General features: G+C 43.4%; 1 protein-coding gene across 1 annotated transcript in view; it reads right to left on the bottom strand.

Annotated features, from left to right (window-relative positions):
* Positions 1-12,287, bottom strand: part of LOC308290252 (limbic system-associated membrane protein-like) — a gene marked incomplete at both ends in the record, with an annotated part of 140,925 nt that overhangs the window by 46,177 nt on the left and 82,461 nt on the right. Inside the window, 2 exons of the mRNA XM_080732038.1 lie at positions 8,192-8,279; positions 8,563-8,707. Of these exons, the coding sequence (XP_080588164.1) occupies positions 8,192-8,279; positions 8,563-8,707 (233 nt within the window). The remainder of the gene's footprint in view (positions 1-8,191; positions 8,280-8,562; positions 8,708-12,287) is intronic.

Below are 12,287 nucleotides of genomic sequence, written 5' to 3'. Positions count from 1 at the left end.
TAACAGCCGGGTTTGATAAGGGTGGGGGGAATCCCTTATGTTGAGTTCCCTTTTGATATGTGTTTTTGAGTAGGAGTTAGTTCATTCACTGTATTTTGAGTTCTGTTAAGTGGGGGTAGTTTAGTTAGGGTTATTTTGTGTAGAGTTTGCTTTTGTTTTGATAACTATTCCCTCATCCTTTAGAAAATAAAGAAAACCCATTATATGGCTGCAACCCTGTCTTGCTGGTGGTTCATTTGGGAGGTTCCAAGAGGGGGGTCCACATCGTCATGTTGCCCCCCCAGTCCCCCTAGGCTGGGGTGTAACAGGAGCTTTATTGTATTGACGGTGTGATTTAACCACATGGGGACCCCTAACATTTCCAAGGACCCCCAAACATCTTTCAAAAAGAATGGAGAAATTCATGAATGTGTTGTTGTGAGTTTGAGAGTAGCAGTTGCTGCTGAATTGTCCTGCATGTGAACACCCTTCAAAATCTCACAACAGAGTCTGTGAGTGATGGCCGGAGTCTGGAAATGTTTTTGATGTCCCAGAGTTAGAATACGAGTCTTCAATCTCTAACTCTAGAGAGAAAAGGTGAAAGCAAACTAAAAGGTGTGTGTGTGTGTGTGTGTGTGTGTGTGTGTGTGTGTGTGTGTGTGTGTGTGTGTGTGTGTGTGTGTGTGTGTGTGTGTGTGTGTGTGTGTGTGTGTGTGTGTGTGTGTGTGTGTGTGTGTGTGTGTGTGTGTGTGTGTGTGTGTGTGTGTGTGTGTGTGTGTGTGTTCCCAAGCAATAGAACAGGTTTTTCATCTAAATGCAGTGTTTAATGATGCTGCCTCACCATCACTCACTCCCACACTGGAATAACAAACAAACAACACAGAATAATACAAGGACAAAGAGACAGGGAGGGTAGTAATGTTGACTCGTTCTGTTTTAAAGCAACTCAGCCATTCAGTTGTAATCAATCAGTGAGGATGACAGTGATCATAGACTGGGCTATGAAGTATAAGATATTACTGTATATGCAGATATAGGCGAGCAATATTAAAATAAAAACAATGGTCAACGGGTGTGGAATATGATGAAAATGTGAACATAAAAACACAACACAGACAAAGAGAATAGGGAAACCTTCGCTTTCATTTTCACTGCCTTAAATTAGGGGTTCATCATAATTCTGCAGACATGGGAGCAAGCTTGGATCAGTCAGTCTAAAAAAGAAAATGCTCCTTCCACCTTACTGTAACCTCTCTCCCTTTCTCCCTTTCTCCCTCCCTCTCTCTCTCTCTCTCACACACACACACACACACACACACACACACACACACACACACACACACACACACACACACACGCGCGCGCGCGCGCACGCACACTCACAGCACAGAGTAAGCCATCTCTCTAACACCAAGTGACACCAGAGGCACCGTCTTGCCAAACAGAATTTAAATGAAGCCGCAGGATATCCAGAGTTATGACTGGAGTTAAATGACCAAAATGAAGATGTGCTTCCAGATAAGACAGATGGAGGGGGGGGGAGGGGGGAGGCCACAGGGAACTAGATTAAAGTGACACAGCCCAATTGGTATTTATATCGCCTCTGCCCCTCTCACAAACAACAAGCATTGCTCCCCCGTCCGCACTCCTCCTCGGGAAGCCCTTGGGATAAGCTAGCTGTGTAAAATAAATCAAAGTAAGATATCTCCATATTATGGCCATTAATTTATTGGTGAACTAATCTTCCCCGTTGGCTTGAATGGGGAAATGTTCAAATGGTAAGACGGAATTCATTTAAAAAAAGTGTGACTCGATCGCGCCACGGCAACGGAACTTGCAATTTCCCAGAATTGCATCGTTCTAGTTATTCTCTACTGCTGCATGCATGAGTGCACAAGCACACCGACACACAGCAAGGTGTTACATAGAGGCCAGATGTATTGAGGATGAAACCATCTGTTTTAGCAGAAAGTTCAAACAGCAGCAGGTGTTTATTTCTCACAGCTCTCACAGTCTGCCAGACGGTGTTTAATTCATACTGGATATCCTAGATTACATCTGACCCGCTCCTGGCTTTGAGCATCATCCCGGTAATAAAACCCAGATGGATGGCTTTACAGTTCATCCTTTCAGGGTCAGTTTGTGGGGCATTAGTTTCAACAACCACATTATATGTGCTGCTTTATGAACCAAATAATGAGGAATGTCAAAACCGTCTTCTTTTTTCCCCCTAACATTTTTATCACACACTTTTTGTACCCATTTTTTTCTCCAAGTGCCAATTGCTATGTAATCCGAGGGAGAGTAGCGCCCACTCTGTTACGTTTACTAAATACGAAACGTAAATACAAAAGCCTGAGAAAAAAAATAATAATAATAACTGAGCAATGGTCCCCCGACAAATCAAACTCAGCTTCTTCTATGCAACGGTAGAATCTGTTCTCCTATATGGCAGTGAATGCTGGACCCTGAAGCCAACTCTGCAGAAGTCTCTAGACGGGTGCTACACCAGAATGTTACGTGTAGTGCTCAACATCAGCAAGAGTACATATGTTACCAACAAGATCCTGTATGAGGGAATATTAAGGGTGAGCAATAAAATAACAGCCAGGAGAATGAGACTTGCAGGACACTGCCAAAGACACCAGGAGCTGCCAGCCAGCAAAATGGTGCTGTGGGAACCAGCACATGGGCACCGGTCACGAGGACGTCCCACACTAACATACGTGGATGTACTCAAGAAAGACGCGGGAGTGCAAAGCACCAACTAGCTGGCAGGATGAAGCGACTGGAAGCGACGACGGAAGGCTCGTCTGAGGACGACCTAGAGAGAATGATGACTAAAACTAAGACTAAATATATTGTCAACAACATTCCAAAGACAATGACTAAAACAAAAGCAAAATTCTCTGTCAAAATCAACACTATTGTAGCAGCGTAGAAATGTGTCACTTAACTAGCATGGACCCCATGTATGAAAATGTATACATAATACCACCGTGGTTTACGATTACACCAGCCTGCTTTCTTTCTCAACTTAGTATTTCTTTATTCTTATAACTTGCCTTCCTTCCCCGTGTTGATTGCATTAAAACATATTAGGGTCTTGTCACGCTCTCAATGGAGAGGCTAGCTCTGTTGAAAATCAGTACAGCAAATCAGCATTGTTTCAAATCGATGTCAAACAACAGCGCCAGACATAAACAAACACGGCGTCGCCCGCTGCGGTAACTTGCGATCGTATCGATCTCACTATGAAACAACAGTATAGCGGTAATATTTTACCGTGTTTGATTACTAGTTTGTAGCGCTCCTATTCTGCGGGTTTCTTTGGTGATCAAGTAGCAACAGGTTAGCCAGCCACATACTGTAACAACACGAATAAGGATCACTTAAGAATGACGTCATCTGCTTTGCTACTATTGTGATTGATTAGGGGGTGAATCGCCGAAGACTGCCTCTCTGACGACACCTTTCTCTGGGGAAAGCCTGGTGCTCGTTTACTAAACAGGTTGTTTGATCCGGTCTAGACCGGATAGCATCCTAGACTGGATGGCAGAAGAGGCCATCCAGTCTCAAACGGTTCCCCGTTTGTTTCCCCAATCCCCATTTAAATGCTAGAGGAGTGTAGTCTTGCCAGTCGCTGCGAGTTGGACTAAAAGATGGATATACCAAACAAACTCTTCATAAAATAAGCAAAACTACGCCGCATCAAGGGTTTTATTGGGTAGGTACTAAAATTATGTCTTTGAGCGCAGGGAATTGTTTTGGGTTAAAACTGATTCCAGTTTGGTATTTCCAGCCAAAGTGTAGTCCGTTCTGACAACAAAATGACGTAGGACGCCATCCGCTCCTGACCGGATCAAAAACCCGAATTGGAAGCGATCCCCGGCTAGGCGACACCTATCCCAAGAACGGCTGCAGTAGGAAGGGCTTTCAGACTAATAATGGAGTGAAACCAAATGAACATTCAGGCTGAGTGTCAGGCTAGGCTAGACAATGTTTTAAAGAGTTAATTCAAGCTCCCAGGCCAGGGTAAATGTCCGTTCACATTAAGGTGTTTTAACAATGTTCCTCTTGTTTGTTAGGTTGCTATTTCAATCTTTGGTTTTGCTCGAGTTTCAGTATTACAAACAAACACACTACTCTACTTTCCCAGACACACGCAGTGCCAGAATGAATGTGGAGGGAATGATAAAACAGGTGACATGAGAGCTTTATGAATAGTGTCTACAACACAAAGACTTATGTCCCAGACACATTTAACACATCGACTGCCAGGTATTTATTTAATTAATTCAATCAGCAGCCTCTCCCACGTTTTTTCAGTAAACAAGCAGTCGGGAGCAGCAGGCAATCGTCTTTGTCATCCACCCGGAAATGAAAAAATTACAAACGCGATCATCCGCGCTTTAGTTACGGTTCCAGAACCTGAACTAATTTTTTTTGGTTCTGGTTTTGTTTCCATAGCGTACAGCCCAGTTTCAGACAAGGTTCTGGGAACCTTTTTAGGTCATGCTCTTGAGTTCTGGGAACCCATGGGCAGGGCTAGCAGCTTAAAGGTATTTTTAACCCATTTAGGCCTCGAATTATTGAATGCTTTAACCAGTGAAAAATAGCAGAACTACAAGCTCACAGCGCGGCACCGAGTGCCGCGCTGTGAGCTTGTAGATCTGCTATTTTTTTTTTTTAAGTCGTGAAATCTTTGAATATATGTATTTTCAAAGCGAACGTTTGTAACTCAAATTTTGCTTCTGGGGGGTCCCTGGAACTAAATATTTTGAGATGGGGGTCCGTGGCCAAAGAAATATCATGTTGGGGGTCCTTCACATGAAAAAGTATGAGAACCACTGACATAGTAGTCTCTCAAGAACAGACTAACTGAGCTCCATTTAAGTGAAAAGGACCTTTTCTTTGACGATGGCTGGCCAGATTGCTGACATAGAAACATAGGTTTTTCAAAAAAATCTTAGAAGGATTCAAAAGACACTTATAGAATCAGGTCAAAATTCTAATGTTCACGATTTTTCAAAAATAGCAGATCTACAAGCTTACAGCTGTGAGCTTGTATATCTGCTATTTTTCAATAGTTAAATCATTTTCAGGTCAGGATACCAATTCCATCCAATCAGGGGACGCCGATCTACAAGCTCACAATGCGTTGCAATGTGAGCTCGTAGATCAGCTTTATCTGAAAAACATATTTTTTTATACTGTGGTTTTGCTATACTGTAAAAATGAAATGGTTTAACACTTGGGTGACTGAAAATAAAAAACTACCACTACGCCTGCATTTATCGTTCATTTTGACCGTTATTTTCTCTCCCTTTTTGCCCAGGAGCGCAACACTTCCTCCCCCTGCTGCCAGCGGGGGTTCTATTGTCTTCCGAATTTGAATTAGCATTTCAATTGACCTCTCAAACACTCTCGCTTTCAATGTTAACTTCATGGTTTGGGAACAGGCTTGAGAAAATGACCTAGGCCTACTGTATCATGATCTTACTTTTAATGTCACTGGTTTAATTTCGTATCGCTTCGCAGCGCAGCCCAGCATCCGCCGAGGCCTTTGTATTATAACAGATTGTTGAGTTTTGAAAGTCATTTTAAAACAGTTCAGTTTTGCATGCAGGAATAAATCAATGATCAGCGTCTTTGCGCACAGTGCGCCATGCAGTTTGAGTGGTTATAGACACGTTTGTTTATCCAGAAACATATCTTTTATGGCTTTGTTTTATTTACGGTTTGGGAGATTCAAGGCCAACACAGCACGCACCGCGCTATTGATTAGTAATCTAATGTGGAGATTAGATTAGACACATGACAAAATAAAATAATTAGGCCAAAGCTTTCATATGTCCCGACTTTATTATTCTTATTACTATTATTATTACCCATAGTTATTAGTTATTATTATTAGGCCTACTATTACTACTGCATAGTACTGTGTTCTATCCCTGTCATTCCATGTTATATGAGATACTTAAATTGTTTCCTGTTTCGATGCAAAATCTGTCTGTGTGCGTGAGCGAGAGAGGTTGCTTTCACGAATGTTTTTTTTTTTACATGTGGTAGGGCTATACATGTATGTCTAATAAAATATTCTGTCATGTTTTATAAGATTAGAATGTAGGCTATATCTGCAAAGTAACTAGTAACTGGAGTTTTCAAATAAATGTAGTGGAGTATTTGGTTCCGAGATGTAGTGGAGTAGAAGAAAAAGTATTGGAAATTGGAAATACTCAAGTAAAGTAAAGTAAAGTACAAAAAAATACATTCTAACTTGGAGAACTTGGCTATTTGTACTTTACGTTAGTAAATCCAATTTCCAATATTTTAACTTCTACTCCACTAGACATTTATTTCAAAACGTATTTACAAATTATAATATAAAATAGGCCTATACATAAACCACTTTAATTCACACAGTACTGTGTGAATTGTTTCGAAACTAACAAATTGGCCTATTTCAAAACAATACTAACACATTGGCTATTCAAATTACACAGCTATCAGTAAAGAATGCAGCCACTGATCAATGGATTGAAACATTTATTTGAAGTTAACAAATGGAAATGTACATAATAATAATGTCGCTACACAATAGTTTTTACAGTTCACCTTTGAAAGAGAGAGAGAGAGAGAGAGAGAGAAGAGAGAAAGAGAAGAGATAGAGTGTACAACGTTATGGACATTTATAACTCAAACATTTATAACCCTCAAATTATAACTCAAATGATCAGATATGATTGACGGACGCAAACACCATCGCAGGACAGAGAAGAATTAGGCGATAATGATAGGCTACAGCTGGGGGGAAAAACAGCCTCGCCAAACGTGTGTCTGTAGAATGAAACCAAATGGACCCGGACGGTTCCATTTGGTTTCATTTGGCTCATTATATATGGTATACTGTATATATTATACTCTCAAGTACTACAAATACCCCAAAACTGTAGGCCTACGTAACGTTACTTTACACCACCGCATATCTGCATTCTCTATCGCAACGAAATGAAGAACTGTTACGTGGTGCGATAATGTGCGATAACAATACAATTGATACATTGATATTATCATTATTATTTTCAATTATAAAATACAACATTAGAGATAGTGTATTTAGTCATGTTATCTTTGCTGACAGGGACATGTAAATGTTCTATTAGAAGGAACAAAGGCGCACTCCAGGGGGGCTGTAGGTGTGAAGTCTCTTGCTGCTGGGAGAAATGGGGGAGAGCGGTCTTTTCTGCCGATAAGTGCCGTCAGAGTGGTATAATTGTATTTTATTTCATAATTAGGAAACGTTTCAGAAGTGGAAAAAAAACGAGAACATATATCTTGAGTATTTAGGAAAAGTCATGGAAGGGGAAATTTCTGAGACATTCAAGGGGAGAGTTATTGCACTTTGAAATCTCAAAATCGGCCTAAAGGACCGGTTAGTCACCCGTGTGTTAATAACTACATACAGTACATCCTGCCTCTGTGTAGACAGAGGCAGTGCTCTCTGTGTGCTGAGTTGCTCTCCAGGGTGTTGTATCCTGTCTGTGTAGAGAAGGTTTCATGGTGCTGGGTCACAGAACAAACACATCCCCCGGTTCCAGCAACACTAAAACTAAAACACCACGTTAAATTAATCCCACAGCCTGGTAAATAAAGTGAAGCGTGGTGCCGTGTCTATTCAGATGGGACGACCAGGTTTAATTAGCTGGGCTTTCACCAGGGGATGTTTACGCCTCCAAACCCATGTACACACCGTGTTCTGTTCTGTTACTACTGGAAAAGTTGTTTTAAGCCCCTGATACACGTAGCAATTTTTTCATCAATATCAACCAGCAACGACCAGAGGCGTCAATTGGGTATAGCCATTGTGTCATTGGATTAATCTTGTTGTGCCTTCACACGTGCAAGACACCAGTCATGTTGCACCTTATCAACAGGCATGAATTTATTTTAGGCAAGGTATGGCAACTGCCATACCTAGCCATACCCAATTGACGCCTCTGGTCGTTACTGGTTGATATTGATGAAAAGATTGCTATGTGTATCAGGGGCTTTATTCTTCCATTTGAGCTATTGCTGGTCACGTATATAGAACACTACAGTGTCATGTGAAGGGGGCTTACATGCTATAAGATTAAGGAAACATGATCTCATAGACAATTTAAAAAAAAAAAAACGTTCTCGGTTTGATTCATTGATTGGTTGACATTACCTTGTACAGTGAGGTAGACCTGTGAGGTCTTGGGCTGCTGTTTGGTCTGTATGGTGCATGTGTAGGAGCCCTCATCATAGACATTAACCTGTAGAAATACACAGAGGAGGAGAGGAGAGGAGAGGAGAGGAGAGGAGAGGAGAGGAGAGGAATATCACTTCAATACAATACACCATAATTGTCATTTTGGTTTAAATGATGTATAATCTTCTCAGAAGCCTTTCAAGCCTTTAGCGTTTGTCCGCTTTATCATGGTTAATATTTAACATGATACCCATTTTATTTCACTATATAGGGTATATTTTCACCAAAAGGCCCTTTTAAAATGTCAGCCCCTGCCTCTCTAACATTCTCTGCACGTCCCCTGGTACCTTCTGTATGCGTAGGCTGTACTCCAGCTGTCCTTTGGTCACCAGGTCTACTCGGGGGTCCAGGGACCACTTGTCCTGACCAGTGAAGATGATGTTGGATCGGTTGAGCCAGGCCACCTTGGACACTTTGTCATCCACGTAACACCTGTGGACACACAGAGAGCAACGACAGAGAGGTGAGGAACATTATATTCGTCATTACAGGACAAAGAGAAAGGCGTGAATACAAGGGAAAGTCACTTTTATAATCACACAGGAGTGAATACTGTAGAGTAGAGCAGTGGTTCTCAACCTGTGGGTCGGGACCCCCAGGGGGGGGTCTCCAAATTATTTTGGGGGGTCCCCAGATGATTTACTTAATGTGCATTATTGTTTTCTCACTCAACAGTAAACAAACCAACATGAAGTTTAAGTGTATAGAGGGTATCTGCACATTTCTAAAGTGACAATTTAAGGACTTTTTAGTACCTCTAAAATGACGAATTAAACATTGGCCAAATTGTCAAAATATTAAAGGCAGAGATTGTGAAAATAGCAGATCTACATGATCAGCTATTTTCACAATAGAACCGTATCATACAAAATGTAATGTCTCAACTCTTAGTGCTCGTCAGGGTGGAGGGGTCCCCGGTTAAAATATGATTATTTTGGGGGTCGCGGTCTCACAGCCTGAAAAGTTTGAGAACCACTGGAGTAGAGAACAGGGGAATTGCATGATCACATGGATTAGGTGGACATCGTGAAAAAACAATTTGGCTTACGTCAAGTTGCGGGTTTTAACACATTTACTGCACAGGAGGATATCAAATCATGATAGTACGTTTAGTAGCATGTGCAGCACGGTCACAGCTTGTCCGTATGTATGTAACTCTGTCACGCCTGACACTGTGGTTCTATGGGTTTGTCGCTCTGACATCATGCTCTGACGTCACTGTGATGTCAGGTAACCACTCTTAACAGAATGGTAATTATTATGGGTGGCTCAGCCCTAGCACATGCCTGAGTAAACTGTTCTCTCTAAACACATCCAAAACACTGCAACACATCCCAGGCCCGAGGAGGAGGAGGAGGGTGAATTTACATGTGAGGCGCATCCGCTGTCGCCTCACATTACGCCTCATATCCATTCCTATTGATTCCCGCCTTGTCTTCTCACATTTATTTACATTTATTCATTGTGCAGTCGCGTTGCCAGCGCCGAGGTGCGAGGTGTGGAGTGTTTAGGCTTCCGAGAAGTGGAAGAAAACACGAGGACGCCTCTGTCTCTATCCATCAGGACGTGCTCACTCTTACAGCTGACACTGTGTTTACCACAGAGGTGTGTGGGGTTTGCAGAGGAGGTAAGTCTCGCGTAGCCTGACTACTATTCCACAATCTACGAATGCTATATAGAGTCTGGAACTACAGCTCCTGTAATTTCTGCTAAGCAGCAAGCTAAATATGCTTAGATGATTCTTATTTATTTAGGATAAATGTGCGCTATGTTAAAACGAAACAGAAGTGGGGAGGAGGCTTCACTTCCGCTATAACCCGGGTACTCATCATAAGACCTCCGTCGCCCCAGACTGTATGACGGGAGCATTTGCAAATCGCGGGAGTCAACAGTCTGGCCACACGAGACTACAGAGGAGGGAACGGACAGAGAAGAAAGAAGAGGAAAGATGGACGGAGGAAAGAGAGAACATCGTTGTCGGCTGCATCGATGCAGAATCGAGCACGGAGGAATGGCGATGCGTTGCTGATTCGGGGGAAATCTCGCTCTTTCGAACTACCATCATTTCGACCGGAGGGTTTTAGCGACTCACCCCACGGAGTTTAGGGTTAGGGTAAGGGTTAGAGTTGGGTGTCGAAAAGATGACATGTAAGATTCTTTCTGATGCCTTCGCGGCGGCTGCCCCCAGGCTCCCACGTGTAATTTTGGGGGTCCTTGAAATAAAAAGGTTGAAGACAATTATAGAATCGGGTCAAAATGTTCGATTTAAAAAGTTAAACTTTAAACTTGCCAGTACACTATACAGCCCTGGTTGAATGTGACACACATATACACACGCATGCACACACACACACAAACACACACACACACACACGCACGCACGCACACACGCACGCACGCACGCACACATGCACGCACACACTACTAAAACCCCTCGCGTCCCTGGAGGCGTGACACACTCTCTCTGCTCGCCGCAGGGTGCAGAGGCATGCTGGGTAGTCACTACTTCCTGTTCTGACTAACGAGCTGCCCTCCTATCAGCTGTCAGAGCAGCTGTCGGTGTCTGCTGCAGAAGGAGCTGTCAGGTGTGTGTGTGTGTGTGTGTGCGTGCGTGTGCACGCAGGTGCGTGTGTGTGTGTGTGTGTGTGTGTGTGTGTGTGTGTGTGTGTGTGTGTGTGTGTGTGTGTGTGTAGCTGTAGCTGTATGGGTGAATAATGGCAGTGAGTGCAGGTGTGTCTGTTGTCGGTGTGACCTCAACTGAACTTGTTGTTTTAGCAGCAAAGTCTGATTAATTAGGATGCTGAGTCATGGTTGAATGACTGATCATTGCGAGGACGCTGAGTCATGGTTGAGTGAGTGACTCATCATCATTGCGACCGTAGGTCGCATTTACTACCAAAACCTCCACGGGCTGTCTGTCTGTGAGTGAGCCCGTCACACTTTTGCCCTGCTCATATCTCCACAACCGTTGCCCCCATCCATGCCAAATTTTGCACACACACTCCTTGACTGCCAAACTACAACCTCAAAGGACCCCCGGAGCCCCAGGGACCCCCAGGTCCCTGGGGGACCCCCAGATGTAAAAAATGACCATATGTGCTCACACGTCACACGTCACACTTTTTCCCTGCTTATATCTCCGCACCCGTTGACCCGATCCATGCCAGATTTTACACACACACTCCTTGCCTGCCAAACTACAACCTCCAAGGACCCCCGGAGCCCCAGGGACCCCCAGGTCCCTGGGGGACCCCCAGATGTAAAAAATGACCAAATGTGCAAAAATGACCAAATGACCACCCCAACGGGGCTGCTCACGGGGAATTCCCGGGGACCACCGACTCCTGGTGCTCCAGAACGGATGCAAAAGTGGTGGCGCCCCCAGTGGAGGACCCCCTCCACTGCAGCTCACATAAAATGCCATAACTCGGGCTAGGAGCGTCCGGGAGAGCCGGGGCCGGTACCTATTCGTCCGCCAAGGCAACGCGGAGACCCCACCCCTCATTTCTCACATGGCCCTCTTCTAGCGCCACCATGAGGCCGATTCTTGCAAAACACATTTTTGGACACTGCTCCTACAGATTTTGCCCTAAAATCACGCACATCGGTACACAGTATGTCTACACATTGCTCTTTGTGTATACATGTGACCTACGGTCGCTTATCTCCCGATTAGGGAGTCTTACTGGTTATGAGAAAGAGTCATTGGTCACTGGGTCATTCTGGAAATGTCATGACAATATGAAAATGTATTTGCTGCTTTTGGGACACAGTTGCATCATTTGTGCCTGTTGTTTTTGGCACAGACTTGCTGACCCGTTGTTTGCCCTGTGCTGCATTCCACACTGTGCATTTAATTAGTTAAACAAACAAACACACAAACAATCTTTTTCATAGAGACATATGTTTGTTACTGAACATGTATTAAGTTACTGTACTACACCAATGTTTACGAAACATGATGAATTGACAGAAAAGGGCTACAAGCTTCCCCTCCAGGAATAACGAGGAT

Source organism: Nannobrachium achirus, assembly GCF_963921795.1.
Source record: "Nannobrachium achirus genome assembly, chromosome: 8".
In the NCBI taxonomy this organism is placed as follows: domain Eukaryota; kingdom Metazoa; phylum Chordata; class Actinopteri; order Myctophiformes; family Myctophidae; genus Nannobrachium; species Nannobrachium achirus.
Note: the sequence above shows the minus strand (reverse complement) of the source record. Positions and strands in the feature narration are given on the sequence as shown.